Source organism: Ranitomeya variabilis, chromosome 4 (genome assembly GCF_051348905.1).
Source record: "Ranitomeya variabilis isolate aRanVar5 chromosome 4, aRanVar5.hap1, whole genome shotgun sequence".
NCBI classification, from domain to species: domain Eukaryota; kingdom Metazoa; phylum Chordata; class Amphibia; order Anura; family Dendrobatidae; genus Ranitomeya; species Ranitomeya variabilis.
Genome location: NC_135235.1, coordinates 239012578 through 239039920, shown reverse-complemented (window position 1 = coordinate 239039920; position 27343 = coordinate 239012578). Strand labels below are relative to the sequence as shown.

The following is a 27343-nucleotide window of genomic DNA, read 5'->3' as shown; positions in this document are numbered from 1 at the left end:
GTGCCAGCTCCCCCTCCCTGAACAAACAGTGGCAAAGCAAACAAAACGGTGGGCGGGCGGGGGATGTGCCGTTAACTACTGGGGCTCAGCGACACCCCACAGGCACCACACTGTACGGACCGCCGACGGCGTCCCCCATCATAGGAGCTAACAGTGGTCATTCCTGGAGAACACAGAAAGTAGGTGAATGGCAAGGACGGAGAATCTCACAGGACGCCTGCTGGGGTCTCTCTCCCACCCGGCGGAGGATCTCACAGGACGCCTGCGGGGTCGCTCTCCCACCGGGCGGAGGATCTCACAGGACGCCTGCGGGGTCGCTCTCCCACCGGGCGGAGGATCTCACAGGACGCCTGCGGGGTCGCTCTCCCACCGGGCGGAGGATCTCACAGGACACCTGCGGAGGATCTCACAGGACACCTGCGGGGTCTCTCTCCCACCCGGCAGGGGTGCGGAGGATGGTGGCACCGAGCGACACGGGGGCACGTTCTCTGCAATGGAGTCTCCCATTGATGTGAAGACTCTGAAGTGCGACCACCAGCCCCCATACAGGACTGGAGAGTACGGGACCACCAGAGACACCACGAGGTCGTAATAAATGACTCAGCCCCACCAGTCATCATGGGTCTATTTTACCTGGAGTTCCCCTTTAAGCTCTGCTATAAATGGACGATATTACTGGTTATCACCCTGTGGACGCACCAGATTTCCGAGGCGAATGTGTCCTTGCATGACGCCATCGCCCCGTCATCTCCACCTGACACTTTCCATCCGCCATGACCCCACCACATCCTCTCACTGATCCCAAAAAAAACAAATCCGTCCCCGCAGGAAGCGCTGTCTTCTCCCCTTACATGCGGTGACGACCACAATCAGGTAACAATGCAGTGAGTGCGCGCCAGGCACGGGCAGGGAGAGCGGAGCGTTGGCTCCATGCACAAGCCCCGACATGCCGCATCCACAGACTGACACGTTATATACCACCTCCTACACGGGTGGGTGGTCCGCGCCCCAAATCACTGAGGAGGTCACCTTCACCTGACACCTATGACCTGTAGTACAGGGGGTCCCACCATATCCATGAACCTCACATGACCCATATCTGCGGCTCCCAGGGTCCAATTACAGCCACTCGTTTCCATCGAGACCCCCACAGTTCTGCACTCAGGGGGCAGGAAGAGACACTTTTACACTCATCCTAATTCCTCACTCCTGAGGAAGTAACATGGTGCCCCCCACCCCAGGAGAGGCGTCCTGACACCCGCCGATGACACAGCAGCGCCAGGGATGGGAATTAATGAGACTCATCCGGAAGAATGAAAACTGGCACCTGTCCACTCCCAGCAGAGCCGGCCATGACTCCCATCATCCTCATCACCACACCGCGCTGGCAATGACCCCCGAGCCCACCATCTACAGACTATCGCTGGGGTGCGCGGCCTCTGCTATGAGAAGCGTCACAGCCCCTGCAATCCCGACATCTCCCCCGCTCACAGCGAACGCGTGCAATTTACAGCATCTACACGAAGCTTTCATGTCCGGCCAACACCGAAGACCTCCTGCCAAAAAATGTAAAGTGCGAGAAGAATGATCCATTAATGCAATCCGAGCGCCTCCGCCATCAGACTGTCCACGCAGGAGATTATCTCCCATTTATAAATTGCCCCCCAGCGAGGCCCGGATGGGGGAGCGACCCGCAGTCTCCAACATCTACCCCACTGCTGATCACAACTGAATGCTATTCACCCAAACCACTGGAGGGCGCCACAATCCGCTGCAGAAAATGGGGCCCCCTAGTGGGCGCATCTCCATGAACCACAGCTTTACAGGACACTGCCACTAGCGCCATGAAATCCTCCCCAGTAATGCACATGCAGTCAGGATCTGGGAAAGCTTGGTGACGGCACAGGCAGCGCATGCAGCTGTCCCAGCCCCCCCGGAGTACACATGGTGTCCCATCCTGCCTGTATGGAAGGATTCCGGCGACAGATTTCTGCTTTATGGCGCTGGGAATACAAAGGTGAGATGTGCACCTATAACCACGGGGGCGAGACGTCACCGGCATTCCTCAGCGTGAATCAGCGCCGCACCCCATCTCTACGGCGACTTCAGCAACATTTCCGGGCTGAATACCACACAAGCGGCCTCATGGAGCCGGCGCCCAGGCGGGGGGATATATATATATCCTGCCCCCATCCTACCCGGGGAGAGACTGAAGGGTCACATCCTGCTCCAGCACTATGTACCGGCCCTGACAGTCAGCTACTGTGTAGAGGCGCACACCGGCCTCTAGGGGCCGCTACTGAAACACGACCGTCACACACCTGTACACTATGGGGGGCAGTGGGGGACCGTAACACACCTGTACATGATGGGGGGGGGGGCAGCGGGAACCATCACACACCTGTACATATGGGGGGCAGCGGGGACCATCACACACCTGTACACTATGGGGGGCAGCGGGGACCATCAGACCTGTACATTATTGGGGGCAGCGGTGACCATCACACACCTGTACACTATGGGGGGCAGCGGGGATCATCACACACCTGTACACTATGGGGGGCAGCAGGGACCATCACACACACCTGTACACTATGGGGGGCAGCGGGGACCATCACACACACCTGTACACTATGGGAGGCAGCAGTGACCATAACACACCTGTACATTATGGGGGGCAGCGGGGACCATCACACACACTTGTACACTATGGGGGGCAGCGGGGACCATCACACACACCTGTACATGATGGGGGCAGCGGGGACCATCACACACCTGAACATGCTGGGAGGCAGCAGTGACCATCACACACCTGTACATTATGGGGGGGGGCGGCAGGGGACCATCACACACCTGTACATTATGGGGGGCAGCAGTGACCATCACACACCTGTACATTATGGGGGGACGGCAGGGGACCATCACACACACCTGTACATTATGGGGGGCGGCAGGGGGACCATTACACACTGGGGGGGCGGCACGGACTGTCACAAGCCAGTACAGTTGGCAGGACAGAACCAGCCCTTACGTGTGCAGGGTGGTCCTACTGTCTGGGGGCCGGTCACATTGTGACCATTCCTATGCAGCAACATAGTTAGCATGGCCGAAAAGAGACATCTGTCCATACAGTTCAGCCGATATTCCATCAGAATAAATCCCCAAACCAAGTAAAAATTGTAAAACTGCAGCACGAAACGCTGAACACAAGAGATTATTGTGTGCGGAGAGGATGGAAAAGCAGCATAACAGCACACTGAGGATTTACCGTACAGGACCCCGCAAGGAGAAGCCCCCTGAGCACATCGCTACCTATAAACTGTATATATACCTGTGGGGTCATTCACACATAGATACCAACAGCCACTAACCCACAGAGCTGGCGCTCTACACACGGGGGATCTGCACTGGCTCTACAGCTCCCCCCACCCAGAGCTGGCGCTCTACACACGGGGATCTGCACTGGCTCTACAGCTCCCCCCACCCACAGAGCTGGCGCTCTACACACGGGGATCTGCACTGGCTCTACAGCTCCCCCCACCCACAGAGCTGGCGCTCTACACACGGGGATCTGCACTGGCTCTACAGCTCCCCCCACCCACAGAGCTGGCGCTCTACACACGGGGATCAGCACTGGCTCTACAGCTCCCCCTGCCCACAGAGCTGGCGCTCTACACACGGGGCTCTGCACTGGCTCTACAGCTCCCCCCGCCCACAGAGCTGGCGCTCTACACACGGGGATCTGCACTGGCTCTACAGCTCCCCCCGCCCACAGAGCTGGCGCTCTACACACGGGGATCTGCACTGGCTCTACAGCTCCCCCCGCCCACAGAGCTGGCGCTCTACACACGGGGATCTGCACTGGCTCTACAGCTCCCCCTACAGGGCTTCTCTTATACCACCCCTGGAGTGACGGCTGTGTGAGGCTTGCTGCTTGGCACCGACACCCTGTACAGTAGGCAGCGCCCGCTCCCCGAGGGGGCAGAGTTCTATATTTGATCGCACAGTTCCAGAATTCACCATTAATCACTTCACACGTCTGATGTCATCACTGCCGACTCCTCATTAACAATATGTGCAGAAATCAGCCGCTAACAATAATGATGCCACCTCCGCCCACTACGCCAGCGTGGATGGGGGAGATATATACACACACTGGAGCCACTGCTCCCATTACACACTCCAGGCAGTGTCTGTGGGACTACAAGTCCTAGTCCACACCAGAAGGGGCAACAGACTCAGCCATGGAGCGCACCTGACAGACAACTGCAGAAGCTGGTGCAAGTGATCCGGACCCCCGACTGACAGGGGCACCGCTGGCTCAGCCCACCCAGGGGATCAGGCGCTGCTTGGGTTTGGCTCTGGCAGCTACTGAGTCACTTAATGTAGGAGAAGGAGTTAGCAAGGATTAACCCTATCACTGCTGCATGGGAATGTAAACACGTCACCAACATGTGTGCATGCACACAGAGCCAGCTCCCCGGAGACCACCAGCACCGCGCGCCAGCTCCCCAGAGACCACCAGCACCATGCGCCATCTCCCCAGAGACCACAAGCACCCAGAGCCATCTCCCCAGAGACCACAAGCACCCAGAGCCATCTCCCCAGAGACCACAAGCACCGTGCGCCAGCTCCCCAGAGCCCACCAGCACCGTGCGCCAGCTCCCCAGAGACCACCAGCACCATGTGCCAGCTCCCCAGAGCCCACCAGCACCGTGCGCCAGCTCCCCAGAGACCACCAGCACCGTGCGCCAGCTCCCCAGAGACCACCAGCACCGTGCGCCAGCTCCCCAGAGACCACCAGCACCGTGCGCCAGCTCCCCGGAGACCACCAGCACCGTGCGCCAGCTCCCCGGAGACCACCAGCACCGCGTGCCAACTCCCCGGAGACCACCAGCACCACGCGCCAGCTCCCCAAAGACCACCAGCACAAACATCACCACGCTGCCCCCATAATGTCAGAGACCACCACACGCTGCCCCATAATATCACCAGAAACCACCACATGCTGCCCCATAATAATATCACCAGACACCACCACACGCTGCCCCCATAATATCAGACCACCACACGCTCCCCATAATATCACCAGAGACCACCACACACTGCCCCATAACAATATCACCAGACACCACCACACGCTGCCCCCATATCAGACCACACGCTGCCCCATAATAATATCACCAGACACCACACACTGCCCCCATAATATCACCATAGACCACCACACGCTGCCCCCATAGTATCACCAGACACCACCGCACGCTGCCCCATATCACCAGACACCACCACACGCTGCCCCCATAGTATCACCAGACACCACCACACGCTGCCCCCATATCAGACCACACGCTGCCCCATAATAATATCACCAGACACCACACACTGCCCCCATAATATCACCATAGACCACCACACGCTGCCCCCATAGTATCACCAGACACCACCGCACGCTGTCCCATATCACCAGACACCACCACACGCTGCCCCCATAGTATCACCAGACACCACCACACGCTGCCCCCATATCAGACCACACGCTGCCCCATAATAATATCACCAGACACCACACACTGCCCCCATAATATCACCATAGACCACCACACGCTGCCCCCATAGTATCACCAGACACCACCGCACGCTGCCCCATATCACCAGACACCACCACACGCTGCCCCCATAGTATCACCAGACACCACCACACGCTGCCCCCATATCAGACCACACGCTGCCCCATACCACACGCTGCCCCATAATATCACCAGAGACCACCACACGCTGCCCCATAATATAACCAGAGATCCCCACACGCTGCCCCATAATAATATCACCAGACACCACCGCACACTGCCCCCCATAATAATATCAGACACCACCACACGCTGCCCCCATAATATCACCAGAGACCACCACAGGCTTCCCCCATAATAATATCAGAGACCACCACAAGCTGCCCCCATAACAATATCACCACACGCTGCCCCATAGTAAAGCTAGGACCGGTGACGTCCCAGACACCCCACCTGCCCCCGCACTCTCCTCTCGGGCACTCACCCTCGGTGGTTGGCAGGGACAGCAGGCCGTGGCCGCACAGCAGGAGCAGCAGGCAGCTGCCGGCAACGGGGCCGTGGCTCATGTCCGCGGGTGTCCGGGCTCCGCGCTCTTCCCTGTAACTTCCAGGACTTTCTGCCATCCGCTCTGCGGCTCCGCTGAACCCCGTGCCTGACCCCGCCCCCTGCACGCTGGCCACGCCCTCGCTCATTCATGCCTCTGTCCGGCCCCGCCCCATGTGCTCTTAAAGGCCCAGCGCATCCTGTACTTGTGCAGCTTTGATCTCCAGGCTGAATGCTGCCCATTGTCCTGTAATAACAATCCCCGAGATCAGAGGTTGTAATAACCTGAACCCATCCAATCATCTACCCATTACCACTGACAACAGGACGATCACCCCATCATCTGGGATCAATGTCCCATGTGATGAAAGGCAAATATTCAGGACTCCAATAAAACATTCGCAGGGCAGCAGCCTCCATGTGGCCGACAACTGATGGCGCCACGCTGGTTGTCAGGCCGCTGCAGTTACCATTTAGGTAAGTTGTGCGACTCTCCGTGTGGTGGAACCGCGATACCGGCCGCCTCTACCCACCAAACATGCCGCCACTATCTCCTGCACCCAGGCCACGCCGGAGCCTGGCAGGCTGACAACCCACACAGCCCGTTGGCCACGAAGTCAGGGGTTGTCAATTGTCAGTAACAGAAAACCAGGATATCTGAGGTCATGGAAGAGCTGTGGGGGCAGAACATCCCCAGACCGCATGATCCCCATCCTACTGTGAGCGTGGCCTGACCCTGCTCCCGTGGCTGCAGCCGTCTCCACTGAGCACATCGGGGAGGTCACTGGTCGGTGATTACACAGGAGCTGACAGCAGCGTCTCCACTGAGCACATTGGGGAGGTCACTGATCTGTGATTACACAGGAGCTGATGGCAGCGTTTTCACAGAGCACATTGGGCAGGTCACTGGTCGGTGATTACACTGGAGCTGCCGGCAGCGTCTCAGACTCGTCTCCACTGAGCACATCGGGGAGGTCACTGGTTGGTGATTACACAGGAGCTGACAGAAGCGTATCCGGACTTGTCTCCACTGAGAACATCAGGGAGGTCACTGGTCGGTGGTTACACAGGAGCTGACAGAAGCGTATCCGGACTTGTCTCCACTGAGCACATCGGGGAGGTCACTGGTCGGTGATTACACAGGAGCTGCCGGCAGCGTCTCGGACTCGTCTCCACTGAGCACATCAGGGAGGTCACTGCTCGGTGATTACACAGGAGCTGACTGCAGCGTCTCCACTGAGCACATCGGGGAGGTCACTGGTCGGTGATTACACAGGAGCTGCTGGCAGCGGATCTGGTGATTTGTACATTCTGCGGCAGAACCGTCCTCAGTGACAGCAGCTGAGGCCGGAGGTGCCAGGACTTCTGCAAGAGGCTCAAACTCCGGACTGGAGACATCGGGAGGTTTCCATTATTCATCATTCCCCACTTTCCCTTCTGATCTCTCACATTTCAGTGCTGAGGATTCGGTCTCCAATAAAGGATCCAACGTGACGAGCAGCAGCATCAACCCAGGAGGACAGGAGAAAACCAAGACTGAAACACGACACGTCCTCCTCCACCACCATATAACACCAGCACGTCGTCCTCCTCCACCATAGAAGGCTACTTTCACACTAGCGTCGTATGTCGAATTGCATCGTTGCGACGTACCGACGAAAGCAGTGAAAGCGCCGCACAACAGGGGCAGCGGATGCTGTTTTTCAACGCATCCGCTGCCCCATTGTGATGTGCGGGGAAGCGGAGTTCCGGCCGCGCATGCGCGGTCGAAAAAGACGGTCTCGACGCACCAAAAAAAGTTACATGCAACGTTTTTTGGTGGCAACGGACCGACGTGTGGCAATGCGTCGCTAATGCAAGTCTATGGAGAAAAAACGCATCCTGAAAGCACTTTTGCAGGATGCGTTTTTTCTACAAAACGACACATAGCGACGTGCAGTGCACGACACTAGTGTGAAAGGAGCCTGACACCCGGCACGACGACGTCGTCCTCCTCCTCGTCGTCCCTCCTGCATATAACACCAGGCACGTCCTCCTCCTCCTCCACCATATAACACCAGGCACGTCCTCCTCCTCCTCCACCATATAACACCAGGCACGTCCTCCTCCTCCTCCACCATATAACACCAGGCGCGTCCTCCTCCTCCTCCACCATATAACACCAGGCGCGTCCTCCTCCTCCTCCACCATATAACACCAGGCGCGTCCTCCTCCTCCTCCACCATATAACACCAGGCGCGTCCTCCTCCTCCTCCACCATATAACACCAGGCACGTCCTCCTCCTCCTCCACCATATAACACCAGGCACGTCCTCCTCCACCATATAACACCCGGCACGTCCTCCTCCTCCACCATATAACACCCGGCACGTCCTCCTCCTCCACCATATAACACCCGGCACGTCCTCCTCCACCATATAACACCAGGCACGTCCTCCTCCTCCTCCACCATATAACACCAGGCACGTCCTCCTCCACCATATAACACCAGGCACGTCCTCCTCCTCCACCATATAACACCAGGCACGTCCTCCTCCTCCTCCACCATATAACACCAGGCACGTCCTCCTCCTCCTCCACCATCATATAACACCAGGCACGTCCTCCTCCACCATATAACACCAGGCACGTCCTCCTCCTCCTCCACCATATAACACCAGGCACGTCCTCCTCCTCCTCCACCATATAAAACCAGGCACGTCCTCCTCCTCCTCCACCATATAACACCAGGCACGTCCTCCTCCTCCTCCACCATATAACACCCGGCACGTCCTCCTCCTCCTCCACCATATAACACCCGGCACGTCCTCCTCCTCCACCATATAACACCCGGCACGTCCTCCTCCACCATATAACACCAGGCACGTCCACCTCCTCCTCCACCATATAACACCAGGCACGTCCTCCTCCTCCTCCACCATATAACACCAGGCACGTCCTCCTCCACCATATAACACCAGGCACGTCCTCCTCCTCCACCATATAACACCAGGCACGTCCTCCTCCTCCACCATATAACACCAGGCACGTCCTCCTCCTCCACCATATAACACCAGGCACGTCCTCCTCCTCCACCATATAACACCCGGCACGTCCTCCTCCTCCACCATATAACACCCGGCACGTCCTCCTCCTCCACCATATAACACCCGGCACGTCCTCCTCCTCCACCATATAACACCCGGCACGTCCTCCTCCTCCACCATATAACACCCGGCACGTCCTCCTCCTCCACCATATAACACCCGGCACGTCCTCCTCCTCCACCATATAACACCAGGCACGTCCTCCTCCTCCACCATATAACACCAGGCACGTCCTCCTCCTCCACCATATAACACCAGGCACGTCCTCCTCCTCCACCATATAACACCAGGCACGTCCTCCTCCACCATATAACACCAGGCACGTCCTCCTCCACCATATAACACCAGGCACGTCCTCCTCCACCATATAACACCAGGCACGTCCTCCTGCTCCTCCACCATATAACACCAGGCACGTCCACCTCCTCCTCCACCATATAACACCAGGCACGTCCTCCTCCTCCCCCACCATATAACACCAGGCACGTCCTCCTCCACCATATAACACCAGGCACGTCCTCCTCCTCCACCATATAACACCAGGCACGTCCTCCTCCTCCACCATATAACACCAGGCACGTCCTCCTCCTCCTCCACCATATAACACCAGGCACGTCCTCCTCCTCCTCCACCATATAACACCAGGCACGTCCTCCTCCTCCTCCACCATATAACACCAGGCACGTCCTCCTCCTCCTCCACCATATAACACCAGGCACGTCCTCCTCCTCCTCCACCATATAGCACCCGGCACGTCCTCGTCCTCCGTATAACAACTACACCCCTCCATATATTACCCGTCATTCTCTGAGTGTTCCCGCACATTTTCAGGTTTCTGGCCTTATGAGGTGATGTCTCCGCAGAGCATGCTGGGTTATAACCCGATTAAAGTCTGTCAGGCAAGGTCACGACCACGCAGAGCTACAGGCCCCAGCCGACACTTACCGCTAACCGCACATTGTTCTATGGGCAACACATCTTCTGTCAGGCCTGGTCTTCCGGCTGCTGAGGCGAGAAATGTCGGTAATTAGTGGCGGGAAACGCCTTCGGTGTCCGGTAACCGGGACAAATCACCTAATTTCAGGTTTAGCAGACTATGTAATCCTGTGTGATATTAACTGCTGAGCCGTGTATCTAATCCTATCCTGTGTGATACTGTCTGCTGAGCCGTGTATCTGATCCTCTCCTGTGTGATACTGACTGCTGAGCCGTGTATCTGATCCTCTCCTGTGTGATACTGACTGCTGAGCCGTGTATCTGATCCTATCCTGTGTGATACTGTCTGCTGAGCCGTGTATCTGATCCTCTCCTGTGTGATACTGTCTGCTGAGCCGTGTATCTGATCCTCTCCTGTGTGATACTGTCTGCTGAGCCGTGTATCTCATCCTCTCCTGTGTGATACTGTCTGCTGAGCCGTGTATCTCATCCTCTCCTGTGTGATACTGACTGCTGAGCCGTGTATCTAATCCTCTCCTGTGTGATACTGACTGCTGAGCCGTGTATCTCATCCTTTCCTGTGTGATACTGTCTGCTGAGCGGTGAATCAAATCCTTTCCTGTGATACTGTCTGCTGAGCCGTGTATCTAATCCTCTCCTGTGTGATACTGTCTGCTGAGCCGTGTATCTCATCCTCTTCTGTGTGATACTGTGCTGAGCCGTGTATCTAATCCTCTCCTGTGTGATACTGACTGCTGAGCCGTGTATCTCATCCTTTCCTGTGTGATACTGTCTGCTGAGCGGTGAATCAAATCCTTTCCTGTGATACTGTCTGCTGAGCCGTGTATCTAATCCTCTCCTGTGTGATACTGTCTGCTGAGCTGTGTATCTAATCCTCTCGTGTGATACTGTCTGCTGAGCGGTGAATCTAATCCTTTCCTGTGATACTGTCTGCTGAGCCGTGTATCTAATCCTCTCCTGTGTGATACTGTCTGCTGAGCCGTGTATCTAATCCTCTCCTGTGTGATACTGTCTGCTGAGCCGTGTATCTAATCCTCTCCTGTGTGATACTGACTGCTGAGCCGTGTATCTAATCCTATCCTGTGTGATACTGCTGAGCTGTGTATCTAATCCTCTCCTGTGTGATACTGACTGCTGAGCCGTGTATCTAATGCTACCGGTGTGATACTATTAGCTTGGCGGTATCACACAGGAGAGGATTAGATACAGTGCCTCAGTGTTTCTGATTTTCCCTTCCCGTTTGATAATTCTTGTGAATTATTGGTGCATTGTAGGTACCGTAAATGGGGTGTCAGTGGTATATAGGGGTGTGGTCCTGGTATATGGGGGGTTAGGTGGAAGGTATATAGTGGTTGGTTTGTAGGGGGTTCAGTGTCTGGTATATGGGGTGCAGCCTAAGTATATAGGGCGTCCAGTAGTGGCAGGTATATAGGGGATGCGGTCCATGTATATTGGGGTCCATTAGCTGGATTATTGGGGTGCAGTGGCAGGTATATAGGGGATGCGGTCCATGTGTTTAGGGGGCTCTATTGGCAGGTATATAGGGGTCCATCAGCTGGATTATTGGGGGTGTGGTGGCAGGTATATAGGGGATGCGGTCCATGTGTTTAGGGGGCTCCATTGGCAGGTGTATAGGGGTCCATTAGCTGGATTATTGGGGTGCGGTGGCCTGTATATAGGGGATGTGGTCCGTGTGTTTAGGGGGCTCCATTGGCAGGTATATAGGGGTCCATTAGCTGGATTATTGGGGAGTGGTGGCAGGTATATAGGGGATGCAGTCCATGTGTTTAGGGGGCTCCATTGGCAGGTGTATAGGGGTCCATTAGCTGGATTATTGGGGGTGTGGTGGCAGGTATATAGGGGATACGGTCCATGTGTTTAGGGGGCTACATTGGCAGGTGTATAGGGGTCCATTAGCTGGATTATTGGGGGTGTGCTGGCAGGTATATAGGGGATGCGGTCCATGTGTTTAGGGGGCTCTATTGGCATGTATATAGGGGTCCATCATCTGGATTATTGGGGGTGTGGTGGCAGGTATATAGGGGATGCGGTCCATGTGTTTAGGGGGCTACATTGGCAGGTGTATAGGGGTCCATCAGCTGGATTATTGGGGGTGTGGTGGCAGGTATATTGGGGATGCGGTCCATGTATTTAGGGGGCTTCATTGGTAGGTATATTGGGGTCCATTAGCTGGATTATTGGGGGTGTGGTCCATGTGTTTAGGGGGCTCCATTGGTAGGTGTATTGGGGTCCATTAGCTGGATTATTGGGGTGCGGTGGCCGGTATATAGGGGATGCGGTCCATGTGTTTAGGGGTCCATTAGCTGGATTATTGGGGTGCGGTGGCCGGTAGGTACAGGTTCTGCACAGTGACCTTCTTTCTCACTCTTGTTGTGACAGGCAGGCCTCCGCCATCACCTCCTGGCCCGGCGGTCTCCATTCCTGTCCCCTGTGGTCCGGCGCTGATGACACAGGAAATGTTCGGAGCAGATAGAGGTAAGTGCTGCCATTCCCACACTGTGCACTGGAGAGGCTCCGCAGCTGCCTTTGTCCGCCTGTCACTTCTATACAAGTCTATACAATGAAAACACAATTAAGTGCTTAAACTGAGAGGGACGGGGGAGGCAAGGGGGGTTCTTGTATGTTCAAAGGGGGTATTATCTTGCCTTCCATTAAAGGTGCATTTACTCCTGCATATCCTGGAAGCACATTCCCTGCCGCTGTATTCAGCCACAATTGGCCTCCGGCCCCTGCATGGGAAATAATCTGATAATCGTACGTGAATAGGGATGATTGACAGCTTCACCGGCTGACGGTTTATCACAGTGATTACACACTTCTTTTTGGATACAGTTTTGTTCTCAGAAATGAGGGGTTCACGTCCTCATCAGTGTAACAGTTGGGAGCGTGTAGCTGAAACCTCAGAGGCAGAATTATTTTGGTCAAGGACAAAAAACAGGTGGGAAATGGTCCAGTGATGGAGTGTTGAGGTTTTCTTTCCAAAGTCTTTTATGACATATCAGTAGGTGCCGTCTCCTCCCCATATCCTGAGAGCGGAGCAGGTCAGGCCACACTTTCTCCGCACCGCTACTAATTTCTGATCCCCACTTCCTCTTGTTCAAAAACTGTCCTGTCCTCAGGATCCTGTACCAAGACCATCACGTCAGCTCCTATGAACTCATCCTAAACACTTTGGTAGTGGAGACCACTGAGAGCGTCATTGTGATGCTGCAGCCATCGGCCACAGTGGGAATCGCAGGGGACAATATGTCCTCCGTTCAACCTGAAGCCCCCGATGCAGGTGGGATAGTGAAACCGCCATACACTTGAGATGGACGTCGGCCGTCATTAGACAAACATCTATGTCTCGGTGCCCTCTCTGGATTGACCACCCGTATATGGCGCCCTCTTTCCAGACAACACCCCCCCCCCCCCCCCCCGATAAGGCACCTCTCTCCTGACTCAAAATCCCCACACCTCCCATATGGCGCCCTCGCCCACCCTCCCCGTAAAGGGCGTTCTCTCTACGAACTCCTCACTCCCAACCCCCACATGTGGTGCCCTCTCTCTGGATTCACCACCTCGTATACAGCTCCCTGTCTTCGGACCCCCCACCCCCATATACAGTGCCCTCACGCCAGACTCTCTGCCCCCCATCTCCTCTGCATACAGGGCACCCTCTCTCTGGAGTCCGCTCCTCGTATGTGGAGCCCTCTCTCCAGATTCGCCCTTGTACACGGTGCCCTCTCTATGGACCCCCCATAAACGGCGATCTCTCCCTCCGGACTCCCTTCCCCCGTATACAGCGGCCTGCCCCTTTCTCCGGACTCTCCCCAGTATATGGCTCCCTTTCTCCGGGGGACAGAAGTTTTTTTTGTCCAGATTCATCGTACTCTCTGCAGCGATCGCCTCCTGTAAGGTTTTATGGAAGCCTTTGCTCTTCTGCTACCAATTAATCGGAGTGAACGGCTTGTTCCGTGTGGTGGTCTCCCCGTGTGATCAGGACCCAGTCACGCCTGTCCTTCGCCTTTGATCCTGTTACCTGCTCCTCCGCCCTCCCCCACTCACAAGGAATGTGGACCACCGTTTGTCCTGTGTGACGTCTTTTCCATGTTGCTGCTCCTTTAGGATGTAGTAAGAGTCTAGCCACATGTTTGGGCCTATCACTGGTGATGAGCGAATATACTCGTTACTCGAGATTTCTCGAGTACGCTCAGGGGTCCTCCCGAGTATTTTTTTAGTGCTCGGAAATTTAGTTTTTCTTGCCGCAGCTGAATGATTTACATCTGATAGCCAGCATAAGTACATGTGGGGGTTGCCTCGTTGCTAGGGAATCCTCACATGTACTTATGCTGGCTAAGTGATTAAATCATTCAGCTGAGGTGAGGAAAACTAAATCTCCGAGCACTAAAAAATACTCGGAGGACCCCCGAGCGTGCCCGAGAAATCTTGAGTAACGAGTATATTCGCTCATCACTACCTATCAAACTTGTGATTTCATTATGGCCGGACGTTTTCACTCTTTGCTGTTACTGATGTGATTGTGGCAAGTGAGCCGCCCGTCTGTAGTGAATGGTGTCTTCTGAGTAACCCCACAGATAGGCAGGATGCCGCCTTCCTACCTGTTCGGGCCTGGACCTGCCCCCGGCGGTCACTTATTGTGATGTTCTGCTCTCCCTCTGGCTCGGATCTGCCCCCGGCGGTCACTTATTGTGATGTTCTGCTCTCCCTCTGGCTCGGATCTGCCCCCGGCTGTCACTTATTGTGATGTTCTGCTCTGGCTCGGATCTGCCCTCGGCCGTCACTTATTGTGATGTTCTGCTCTCCCTCTGGCTCGGATCTGCCCCCGGCGGTCACTTCTTGTGATGTTCTGCTCTCCTTCTGGCTCGGACCTGCCCCCGGCCGTCACTTATTGTGATGTTCTGCTCTCCCTCTGGCTCGGATCTGCCCCTGGCCGTCACTTATTGTGATGTTCTGCTCTGGCTCGGATCTGCCCCCGGCCGTCACTTATTGTGATGTTCTGCTCTCCCTCTGGCTCGGATCTGCCCCCGGCCGTCACTTATTGTGATGTTCTGCTCTCCCTCTGGCTCGGATCTGCCCCTGGCCGTCACTTATTGTGATGTTCTGCTCTCCCTCTGGCTCGGATCTGCCCCCGGCCGTCACTTATGGTGATGTTCTGCTCTCCCTCTGGCTCGGATCTGCCCCCGGCCGTCACTTATGGTGATGTTCTGCTCTCCCTCTGGCTCGGATCTGCCCCCGGCCGTCACTTATGGTGATGTTCTGCTCTCCCTCTGGCTCGGATCTGCCCCCGGCCATCACTTATGGTGATGTTCTGCTCTCCCTCTGGCTCGGATCTGCCCCCGGTCGTCACTTATTGTGAGGTTCTGCTCTCCCTCTGGCTCGGACCTGCCCTCGGCCGTCACTTATTGTGATGTTCTGCTCTCCCTCTGGCTCGGACCTGCCCTCGGTGGTCACTTATTGTGAGGTTCTGCTCTCCTTCTGGTCGGCGCACGCTGGATCTCAGCCGTTCATTTAACGGAAAGTCAGGAATAGTATTAAACAAATTCCTATCAATGTTACTGTGTTTGTATAGCAGTCATATAGATACTATGTAATACTGAAAATCTCTTTATTCTACTGATCTTTTTATAGAAATGTCAGTGTGATTTTCTTAATTAAAATTATTTGATAAAAAAACCAACAAATTTGTACAGCTACATTCCTAGAGGCATTGAGCCCCCTGTATTGTCCCCTATAAGGGCGCTATGTGTCTCCATACCGTATGTCTATCAGCACACTGTGCTTTCCATACACTGGTCACCGCCACCATCCTATAGTAAGATACTTGCTGTATACAGAGGCTTATGTCAGGAGATCTGACCTGCGCACATAGCCTAAAGCATCAGATCGTTGTGGTCCCTGGTGGAGGGGTTAATGATCTTGGCTCCATCTTGGTTCCCACCTTGTCTCTGATAATGTGAACACTTTGATCACGTAACGCTCATATGCAGACTCCACGCTGCGGGGAATTCCTGAGCATGTTCCATCCTGTCACCGGCGGCACGTTACCGGACCGCGTCCAGCACACCCTGATCTCATCACCCTGAGCCTAAAGATGAGAATGACGGGGTGGTATATACCGAGGGAGTGCGGCAGTGTGGTGTATACCGAGGGAGTGCGGTGGTGTGGTATATACTGAGGGTGTGTGGCGGTGGTATATACCGAGGGCGTGCGGCGGTGTGATATATACCGAGGGCGTGCGGCGGTGTGGTATATACCGAGGGAGTGTGGCGGTGGTATATACCGAGGGTGCGTGACTGTGTGGTATATACCGAGGGTGTGTGGCGGTGGTATATACCGAGGGTGCACGGCCGTGTCGTATATACTGAGGGTGTGTGGCGGTGTGGTATATACTGAGGGCACACGGTGGTGTGCTATAGAGCGAGGGTGCGGGTGGCGGTGATGTGGTGCAGTCAGGATACGCTGTCAGGAGCTGCGGTGATGGATTTGATGCCTCCTGGTCGGTAGATCTCAGGCCCTTGTGTTATTTCAGTGTCTCCTTATCACTGTGCTGCTTTGTCCATTGATGCCTCCTGGCCCTGCAGTGATGGCCGCTCATCCATCCTCTGTGAAGTGACAGATGGTAATGGATGGGCTGTAGCTTTCATGTCCGTCCCTCAGCAGTGGAGAGAGCTGTAAGGGAGGTAATGATAGATCTGCTTGTGTCACTCATCATCCCTGGACCCCCGCAGTGTCCCCTCCTCTGTCACTGACACATGACAGAAAGCCGGGCCGTTACCTGGAGTCCAGGGGGTGAGGGGCTCTGGCCACAGCCGGGGGCCGGCCACATGTGCACTGTCAGGAGTGTAATGCCAACATCACAGCCACCATATTATCGGGTCTGGATCACACAAACGATCACATGCGTGAGATCTCCCCAATGATGAATCTCCTCTCTGATTTACCTCTGTACGAGGAGCTTTCTGATGAAACCGCGGTGACCTTGCATCATGTGAACACGGCCTTGCTGCATTAATGCAGGGGAAATTATCACAAAATCTCAGCAAAAAAAAATCCAAAACATGAATTTTCACTACAGAAAACTGAGACTAAATGCTGCTGCCATTTGCTCTATTTCTTCCACAATTTATCACAAACGGCCACAAAAATGGTAAAACCGTAGCGTGGAAACGCAGCCGCTGAGTCTGTCAAAAACAACTTGTTTTCTAGAAATTCCTCCAGAAAATGTTAAGAGCAGAAGTTTTTCGAGGAGTTTTGGTTTCTTTCTGCAGTTTGTAGCATTTTCCACCAGGACACATCTCCTAAAGGTACCTTCACACATAACGATTTGTTAACGATATCGTTGCAACGTCACGCTTTTTTTGTGACGTAGCAACGATCCCGCTAACGATCTCGTTATGTGTGACAGCGACCAACGATCAGGCCCCTGCTGGGAGATCGTTGGTCGTTGGGGAATGATCAGGACCATATTTTGGTCGCTGATCACCCACTGTCATCGCTGGTGTGTGACGCCGATCCAGCGATGTGTTCACTTGTAACCAGGGTTAATATCGGGTTACTAAGCGCAGGGCCGGGCTTAGTAACCCGATATTTACCCTGGTTACCATTGTAAAAGGTAAAAAGAAAAAAAAAAACACTACATACTCACATTCCGATGTCTGTCACGTCCCCCGCCGTCAGCTTCCCGCACTGACTGTCAGTGCCGGCCGTAAAGAAGAGCACAGCGGTGACGTCACCGCTGTGCTCTGCTTTACGGCCGGCGCTGACAGTCAGTGCGGGAAGCTGACGGCGGGGGACGTGACAGACATCGGAATGTGAGTATGTAGTGTTTTTGGTTTTTTTTTATAACTTTTACAATAGTAACCAGGGTAAATATCGGGTTACTAAGCGCGGCCCTGCACTTAGTAACCCGATGTTTATCCTGGTTACCCGGGTGCTGCAGGGGGACTTCGGCATCGTTGAAGACAGTTTCAACGATGCCGAAGTCGTTCCCCTGATCGTTGGTTGCTGAAGAGAGCTGTCTGTGTGACAGCTCCCCAGCGACCACACAACGACTTACCAACGATCACGGCCAGGTCGTATCGCAGGTCGTGATCGTTCATAAGTCGTTTAGTGTAACGGTACCTTAATAGTAATGTGCACTTTCTTTTTTTTCACCAGACAATTTTGAAAACCTGAAGCAGAAAAGAAAAGGCTCCAATTCTGAGCATGAAAGTGATTTTCCGATACAAACTGACCCGGATGAGCCGCCAAGGCCGTGTTCCCACTGTGAGGGTTTGGTGAGTTCATGTTGCAGATTGTTTGTACCTATTAGTTTGTGTTGCTTGCGAGTTTTTTGCAGTTCTTTTTGAGTGTTTTTTTTTCTGCTGCGTTTTTTTGTTGTCTTACTCATGTTTTAATAAAGTTGCTTTTGTTTTGATACTGCCTAATGTTTGTCTTTCATAAAGCTTTATTGATAGTCATGTGCAGATTCCGCATTAAACATGCATGTGTGGTTTTTACCTGCAGATTATTTTCATCTCATTAAAGTCAACGGGGAAACTCCGCAAATGAAACTCCTATTTACCCCAGAAGGAATTGTCACATTGTGGATTTCGAGCGCCCGCAGGTCAGTACAACAGAGTGCGTGCGAGGTTTAGAGAAATCCCATCCACTTCACTGGAAATGTAAGACACAAGTAGTGGAAATAACACTATCACTAGTGGAAATATCACCAGAAATGTGCCAAGTGCTCTTCGTGGGAACTTCATCTAGATTTTTTGTGTTGCGGCCAAATAGGACTTAGGTAAATGTCCCCTAATATCACCATGGTGCCTCCTATCCCCTAATATCGCCTTGGTGCCTCCTGTCCCCTGATAACGCCTTGGTGCCTCCTGTCCCCTGATATCGCCTTGGTGCCTCCTGTCCCCTGATATCGCCTTGGTGCCTCCTGTCCCCTGATATCGCCTTGGTGCCTCCTGTCCCCTAATATTGCCATGATGCCTCCTATCCCCTAATATCACCATGATGCCTCGTGGCCCCTGATATCGCCGTGGTGCCACCTATCCCCTAATATCGCCATGATGCCTCCTATCCCCTAATATCGCCATGATGCCTCCTGGCCCCTGATATCGCCGCGGTGCCTCCTGTCCTCTGATATCGCCGCGATGCCTCGTGGCCCCTGATATCGCCGTGATGCCTCGTGGCCCCTGATATCGCCGTGATGCCTCGTGGCCCCTGATATCGCCGTGATGCCTCGTGGCCCCTGATATCGCCGTGATGCCTCGTGGCCCCTGATATCGCCGCGGTGCCTCGTGGCCCCTGATATCGCCGCGGTGCCTCGTGGCCCCTGATATCGCCGCGGTGCCTCGTGGCCCCTGATATCGCCGCGGTGCCTCGTGGCCCCTGATATCGCCGCGGTGCCTCGTGGCCCCTGATATCGCCGCGGTGCCTCCTGGCCCCTGATATCGCCGCGGTGCCTCCTGGCCCCTGATATCGCTGCGGTGCCTCCTGTCCCCTAGTATCACCGTGATTCCTCCTTGGATCTTTGGAAACTATCAGCACTGACTAATAAACTCGTGTGTGGTCGGCTAATCCCCTGCGCCTCACCATCTCTGTACACATTGGCGTCATAAATCAGAGGGTCGCTCTATGAAAACAGGCCACGGCCCCTCACTCCAGGGCCATAAATCCCCATCCTGGGGCTGGAGGAGATTTTCTGCTGTGTGGAAACGGATGGAAGTGAAATATTCCTGGAGATTATGGGACGGCGGCGTATCTAATGGAGACATGTTTGTCTGCTGCAGGAGGAGCGGGGTTTAGTGATGGGAAATGTCCTGTATACTGGGGCACAGGCTGTGTGAGGCCTGGATGGACCGACATGCATGGTCAATATACACACTCAATCTGGTCCATCTGCCAGGGACTGTGTGGTGTATGTGGTCCGTGTACATGGTCCCAGTATATAGCTGGGCTGGTTCCATGGTCATTACATATGTGAGGCCGGATATCACGTCAGCGATGCGGCACACTAGCCATGTTCCCAGGCTCACACTTTCACTTCTACTCCGTAAACATTTCTCACACAAGAGTCATAGAATTCCAGCGCTGCCGCACCACACCTGCCCCAAAGTTCCGCAGCCATCTAGATAGTAACCACAAACAGAGGCCAAAACACCCAGTGCGCACCCACCCCGGCCCAGGACACGGAACCTGTGTGACTGCTGGGAAGAGTAGTGACTCAGAGGAACCAAGGTGCACAAACGAGGCGGGAGTCACAAGTGGGCGACATTCTCATGGAGGTTGTTCATTAATCCACCAATATCCCAGCAACAGATGGGGAAAAGTGCAGTCACTGTGTACATGCATTACATTACTGATCCTGAGTTACCTCCTGTATTATACTCCAAGCTGCACTCACTATTCTGCTTGTGCAGTCACTGTGTACATACATTACATTACTGATCCTGAGTTACATTCTGTATTATACCCCACAGCTGCACTCACTATTCTGCTGGTGCAGTCACTGTGTACATACATTACATTACTGATCCTGAGTTACATCCTGTATTTTACTCCAGAGCTGCACTCACAGGTACAGGACGGTGACGTTTCACGCTCCGCAGATCTCTTGTTCCCTCACATTACGCCGCTGCTATTTTAATGCTATATGTGAGAGCGGCCAATCAGTTGATTCTTCATGGTTGCTAATGTTAGAGCTGAGTTGTCACTGGCTGCGATGATGACCGAGCAGCCTTTTCTCTGACTTCTGGCACAGTGTGTTAGTGAAGAGTTATCAGTTGATCACACACGGTGATCGGTCATCACCATCTTTATTGGAGGAGTGGTAGGGTGGGAACCGATCGTCCTACGTATGGTGTGGCTCGGTCTGAGCTCCACACAAGACTTTCTGCAGTGATTTGGGGCTCTTTGCATTGCTGCTTGCTGAGTGAGTTTCTGGGGTCCAGCCACTGACTTTTCTTGATTGTGAGTCATGGAGAAAGCAAAAGAATTGTCAACTGATCTACTGTAAAAAGTAGTTGAACTGTATGAAACAGGTAAGTGATACAAAAAGATATCCAAGGAATTGATAATGCCAGTCAGCAGCGTTCACACTGTGATTATGAAATGGAAGATCAGGGGCTCTGTACAAACAAAACCACGGTCAGGTATACCAGCAAAAATGTCATCCACAGCTGCCAGGAAAATTGTTGAGAATGCAAAGAAAAACCCACAAATAACATCAGCTGAAATACTGGACTCTCTGAAAACTAGCTGTGTGGCTGTTTCAAGATGCACAATAAGGAGGCACTTGAAGAATAATGGGCTGCATGGTCGAGTCACCAGAAGAAAGCCATTACTGCACGAATGCCACAAATTATCTCACCTATAATACGAAAAACAGCACAGAGACAAGCCTCAAAACTTCTGTAACAAGGTAATTTGGAGTGATGAGACCAAAACTGAACTTTTTGACCACAACCATTAATTGTACGTTTGGAAAAAGGTCAACAAGGCCTATGGTGAAAGGAACACCATTCCTACTGTTAAGCACGGAGGTGGATGGCTGATGTTTTGGGGATGTGTGAGCTACAAAGGCACAGGAAACTTGGTCAAAGTTTAAGGAAAGATGAATGCAGCACGTTATCAGCAAATACTGGAGGCAAATTTGCACTCATCAGCCCGGAAGCTGCTTATAAGGCGTACTTGAACGTTCCAACACGACAACGATCCAAAACACAAGGCCAAGTCGACCTGTCATTGGCTACAGCACAACAAAGTAAAGGTTCTGGAGTGGCCATCTGTCTCCTGACCCCAATATCATTGAGCCACTCTGAGGAGATGTCAAGAGCCCAGTTCATGCTACACAGCCCAGGAATTTACAGGAACTGGAGGCTTTTTGCCAAGAAGAGTGGGCAGCTTTACCATCTGAGAAAATAAAGAACTTCGTCCACAACTACCACAAAAGACTTCAAGCTGTCATTGATGTTAGAGGGGGCAATACACGGTATTAAGAAATGGGGTATGTGAACTTTTGATCAGGGTCATTTGGATGTTTTGTGTTGTCATTATGATTTTAAAAAGAGAAAAAACAGTAGTTTGACAATAAATGGCTTCACCCAACAACCACTAACCATGAGTGCAGGAACAGTTTTGGTGGTGTTCATATTCTCTGGAAAAAAGGCCTAGGTTTCTTTAAATCTCTCGGGAACACATTTGGGAGGTCTGTAATGTTCCTATATCACAGATTCCCTTCAAGGTTGTCCACATATAGGACAGATCCAGAATCTCTGACCGAGCGCCCCCCACGTGACATCTCCGGCAGTTATCCGGCAAGGCCTGGTGTGAGAGATTGGTGTGAGGGATATCGGCTCATCAGCATTTTAGTTTGGTTTTCTCTGTAAAGCGTATTAATGGAAGACGTGAATGAGCTGGAGCATCTCGTTTCCATCACTGCAATGGTGACTCTGGTCCCACCCAAACCTCCCCCTCCACATGTAGGAATGGTTAACGTTCTCCGCTGGGGTATAATTAATGAAAAGTGACTATATGTCTGATATTATGTATTCCGCCTGAGAAGGGCGAGGGGTCGCCACTGCTGAGAAATAGTGGGCCATTTGTAGGTATGGAGGTCGTTTATGTGGAGCTTCTGATCCCTGGACAGGGCCTTACAGCTTATTCCTTCGTCCTCAGCCTTCTGAAGTCTGTACTCATGAACAGCTCTACATCAGGGTGTAAAGACCCATTCACCTCCATGGGAGCAGACATTTAATTACTTGTCTTCATGATGTCTGCTCCCATAGAGATGAATGGGTTCTGATGTAGGTCCCCTGGACCCCATAACTGCAGGTGGCTCCGTGTCTCATCATCTCATGGGTCAGACCCTGGAGGCCTCGGGCGGGTGATTGGGATCCGGGAATGCAGCAGAGAATGGGCTCCTCTGTGTGTGCTGCTGGTTTTGTGCCTTTCTCCTGTGGGGATGGTGCTGGGGCGTAGCCAGTAATTACGGCTGGTGGCTGACAACTGGATTAGGTGATTATTGGGTAATAGGAAATGCTAATATTCTGTGCACAAGTGCTCTCTTGTCCATCCTCCTCAGCAGTCTCCCTGCAGACACAGGACCTCCACCATTTATGATCCCAGGACCTCCACGGAAATTCCTTGTCCTGTCATTTCACGCCGGTTAACCCTCTAATGCCTCATTAACCCCTGAATGTTCCCAGGTCTGTCATGTGACATAACTGCGGCAGGGTGGTCACCGACAGGAGGGGCAACCTGGGGCCCAGTACAGGCAGAGACCACCCTGACCATGCAGACGCCGTGGGTGACATAGAGAGATAGATACTGTCAGTGCTCAGACCATACGCATTACTGCAGAGGTTACAGTGGTGAGTGTCTGCCTGTCAGTGCTCAGACCATACACATTGCTGCAGAGGTTACAGGGGTGGGGGGTCCGCCTGTGAGTGCTCAGACCACACATTGCTGCAGAGGTTACAGTGGTGGGTGTCCGTCTGTCAGTGCTTAGACCATACTCATTGCTGCAGAGGTTATAGGGGTGGGTGGTCCGCTTGTCAGTGCTCAGACCATACACATTGCTGCAGAGGTTATAGGGGTGGGGGGTCTGCCTGTCAGTGCTCAGATCATACACATTGCTGCAGAGGTTACAGGGGTGGGGGGTCCGCCTGTCAGTGCTCAGATCATACACCTTGCTGCAGAGGTTACAGTGGTGGGGGGTCCGCCTGTCAGTGCTCAGACCATATGTGTCTGTATAACGTGGGATACGGACAGACACATATATATTCACAATCTATTTATTCCAAAGCTTTTAAATTTTTTTTAATATAGTTTATCATTGATATTTTATGTTCATCTTGGTGTGTAATATAGGTGATAGTGTAATATTGCCAGAATCCATCCCTTCCTTAGCCCACAATCTACTCAAACTCTTGTGCATGCCCTCATCATCTCCCGCCTCGACTACTGCAACATCCTCCTCTGTGGCCTCCCCGCTAACACCCTTGCACCTCTCCAGTCCATCCTCAACTCTGCTGCCTGACTAATCCACCTCTCTCCTCGCTACTCCTCCGCTTCACCCCTCTGCAAATCCCTCCACTGGCTCCCAATTCCCCAACGAATCCAGTTGAAACTACGAACACTGATCTACAAAGCCATCCATATCCTGTCTCCTCTATATATCTCTCAACTAATCTCCCACTATCTTGCCTCAAGTAATTTTCGATCCTCCCAAAACCTCCTACTTTCCTCCACACTTATTCGTTCCTCACCCAACCGCCTCCAAGATTTCTCCCGAATATCCCCCATCCTCTGGAACTCCACACCTCAACACGTCCGATTATCCACCAACCTCGGATCCTTCAGACGGAACCTGAAAACCCATCTCTTCTGGAAAGCCTACAGCCTGCAATAACAATTCTGCCGCCTCACCAACCGCCCGAACTGCCGCCTCACCAACCGCCCGAGCTGCTGCACCTCCGACCTTCTGTATTTTCACCATTATCCCATAGAATGTAAGTCCGCAAGGACAGGGTTCTCGCCCCTCTGTACCAGTCTGTCATCGTAAATGTTTACTGTAAACGATATCTATAATCCTGTACATAACCCCTTCTCATGTGCAGCACCATGGAATTAATGGCGCTATATCAATAAATAATACAATTTAATAAGTGTTGTTTTAGATCTACAACTAACATGCGTCCCGTGACTCTGCTGAGCTTGGACACTGTCATGTGCCCGGTTTGGCGTTTTTTTTTCAGTTTTTATCCGTTGGACACCATTGTGGATTCATGAGAAGTGACGTCTACCTCCCGATGGTTTCGCCCCTTCTAGTGACCGGTGTCCGTGCGGAGCTGATAATCTGTTCATGCCAGTTACCTGTTGCTCTGTAGCCGACTATATAAGGTGAGTGGATCCTTTTCTGCCTCCTCCTTGTTAACAGTGTTATGGCGTTTCCTCCCTGATTTCGTTGTTTGCATTATTTTGCACTGTCTCTTATGGACTTTTAGAGATTTAATGTAAAGCTTCTAGTTCATGTTGTATCGTTTTCCCGCTGAGGTTTTGTCAATGACCATTCGGCTCCTGAAGTTTGTGTGTTGGAATCAGGAGACCTGGATAACTAAGAGCCCGAGTGACTGTGACCAAGGGCTGACACCGCCGAAGAGCTGGAGCACAAACTGCCCGGCTGACCCCCGTCCACCGATGTGAGCGCCCAAGCTGGATGTCGTGGCCGGGTGTGTGGAGCCCATTATATTAGGAGCACGAGGATGCACTATGGGAAGTAGACATGGCGACAGAGGCAGTGAGATGGGGGCAAAGTCCCGCCGGGTGAGAGCCTGCTGCTGCTGTCATCACTGATATAGTGACATGATCAGACCTGAGACCATGCCCCTTATACTGCTGACAACCTGCCTGTATACATGAGTGAGAGGTTGTCAGCCCTGCCCCCCAGAGTTGTGATGACCTTTTGTGTATGTGATTTCTGTACTATGCGCTCGTCTTGGTAGCAGAGACTCCTCATATTTCTCTTCTGGTTGCATAGTTGATGTTTTACATTCAGCCTCGGTCATTGCTTCCCTCCCTGCACAAATTACTGGATCAATGAGTTAGGCTTCTTTCACACTTCCGTCGGTACGGGGCCGTCACAAAGCGTTGGCGCAACGTACCGACGGACAGTGGTGATTTTCTGCACAACGTGGGCAGCGGACGCAGTGTTTCAACGCGTCCGCTGCCCATAGAAAACTCCCAGGGAGAGGGGCTGGAGTTACGGCCGGGCATGCGCAGTTTAAAATGCAGGACACGACGTACGAAAAAACTTTCCCTTGAACGTTTTTTCGCTGCGACGGTTCGCCAAATACCGACGCATCCAGTGCATGATGGACGCGACGTGTGGCCATATGTCGCGATCCGTCGGCAATACAAGTCTATGGGAAAAAAAGGCATCCTACGGGCACATTTGCAAGATGCTTTTTTTTTTTTCCCCAAAACTACACATTGTGACGTATCTAAAAAGACGGAAGTGTGAGAGTTGCGTAGGTGAGTTCCCTGACTTCTTGGCTCCCCGACTTCTTCTCAGCTTCCTGGCTACTTGGCTCGCCGACTCATTTGCTTTCTGGCTCCTCTGCTCCCTGGATTCCTCGGACTCCCCTGTTCCCAGGACTCCCCCGGGCTCCTTTGTTCCCCTAGCTCCCCGGACTCCTCTGTTCCCCTAGCTCCCCCGCTCCCAGGATTCCCCCGGGCTCCTCTGTTCCCCTAGCTCCCCTGCTCCCCGGACTCCTCTGGTACCCTACTCCCCGAACTTCCCCGCTCCCTGGACTCCCCCTACTCTCCGAACTGCCCCCCCCTGCTCCCGGCTCCTTGACTCCTCAGCTGATATTTCTCTGTGTTTTTTCAGAGCTGCACACAGATCAGGTTACAAGACAAGCGCAGTCCTCAGGGTGGAATAGCTGCAGATACACAGCTCCAGCACCACGCACACCAGGTGGATGGAGGCCATCCAGCCACCGTTGGCCTCCATTGGTGAAATATGGCAAATGTGACTTCTTCTGCCTCCCAGGGTCGGCTCTGCCACAGGATTCGGCGCTTGCAGATGACGTCCGCGGGGATTTTAGCTCAGACCACTGTTACTTTAATTGTGGAATAAAGTTAAAGAAAATGTTCACTTTGTAACTGAGAACTTGGCGGGAGCGGCTTCCACCATGTAAAGTGGCAGCAGAGGGGTTAAGGTACCTTCACACTGAACGATATCGCTAGCGATCTGTGACGTTGCAGCGTCCTGGATAGCGATATCGTTGAGTTTGACACGCAGCAGCGATCAGGATCCTGCTGTGCCATCGTTGGTCGGAGCAGAAAGTCCAGAACTTTATTTCGTCGATGGACTCCCGCAGACATCGCTGAATCGCCGTGTGTGACGCCGATTCAGCGATGTCTTCACTGGTAACCAGGGTAAACATCGGGTTACTAAGCGCAGGGCCGCGCTTAGTAACCCGATGTTTACCCTGGTTACCAGTGTAAATGTAAAAAAAAAACACTACATACTTACATTCCGGTGTCTGTCCCCCAGCGCTGTGCTTTCCTGCACTGTCAGCGCCGGCCAGCCGTAAAGCAGATTACAGCGGTGACGTCACCGCTGTGCTTTCCGGACGGCGCTCACAGTTAGTGCAGGAAAGCACA

At 53.2% G+C, this 27343-nt stretch overlaps 2 protein-coding genes across 14 annotated transcripts in view; one reads left to right on the top strand and one right to left on the bottom strand.

The window, feature by feature from the left end:
* The window catches only part of EPHA2 (EPH receptor A2), a 32297-nt gene extending 22103 nt beyond the window's left edge, over positions 1 to 10194 (bottom strand). Inside the window, exon 1 of one of the 3 annotated variants that reach the window (XM_077260396.1) lies at positions 10145 to 10194. Coding sequence is in view for 2 of the 3 variants with exons in the window: in XM_077260394.1 (XP_077116509.1) it covers positions 6055 to 6193 (139 nt within the window). In the remaining variant the exon portion in view is untranslated. Of the gene's footprint in view, positions 1 to 6054; positions 6209 to 9996; positions 10063 to 10144 lie in introns of those variants that run through there. The other 2 variants (XM_077260395.1, XM_077260394.1) reach the window with 2 other exon arrangements.
* On the top strand, positions 1 to 26809 carry LOC143770610 (uncharacterized). 11 transcript variants are annotated; one of them, XM_077260401.1, is made up of 7 exons: positions 10051 to 10222; positions 12557 to 12652; positions 18338 to 18456; positions 18686 to 18785; positions 25004 to 25075; positions 25229 to 25498; positions 26565 to 26809. In XM_077260401.1, exons 1-4 carry the CDS (start codon positions 10051 to 10053, stop codon positions 18728 to 18730), a joined length of 432 nt encoding a protein of 143 aa, XP_077116516.1. In that variant the 3' UTR covers positions 18731 to 18785; positions 25004 to 25075; positions 25229 to 25498; positions 26565 to 26809. The 11 variants fall into 11 exon arrangements, 7 of the variants coding, with proteins under 7 accessions (XP_077116516.1, XP_077116515.1, XP_077116514.1 ...); XM_077260400.1 differs by having other exon boundaries at positions 24931 to 25075; positions 25277 to 25498; XM_077260399.1 differs by having other exon boundaries at positions 24889 to 25075; positions 25277 to 25498.
* Positions 26810 to 27343: the final 534 nt, after the last annotated feature.

Excerpts from the sequence above, each read along its gene's own strand:
- LOC143770610 (XM_077260403.1), top strand. The coding sequence starts at position 10,051 with ATGTCTCCGCAGAGCATGCTGGGTTATAACCCGATTAAAGTCTGTCAG. Across the intron at positions 10,223-12,556 it reads TGCTGAGGCGAGAAATGTCG|GCAGGCCTCCGCCATCACCT; the intron begins GTAATTAGTGGC and ends TTGTTGTGACAG. Across the intron at positions 12,653-18,337 it reads AATGTTCGGAGCAGATAGAG|ACAATTTTGAAAACCTGAAG; the intron begins GTAAGTGCTGCC and ends TTTTTTCACCAG.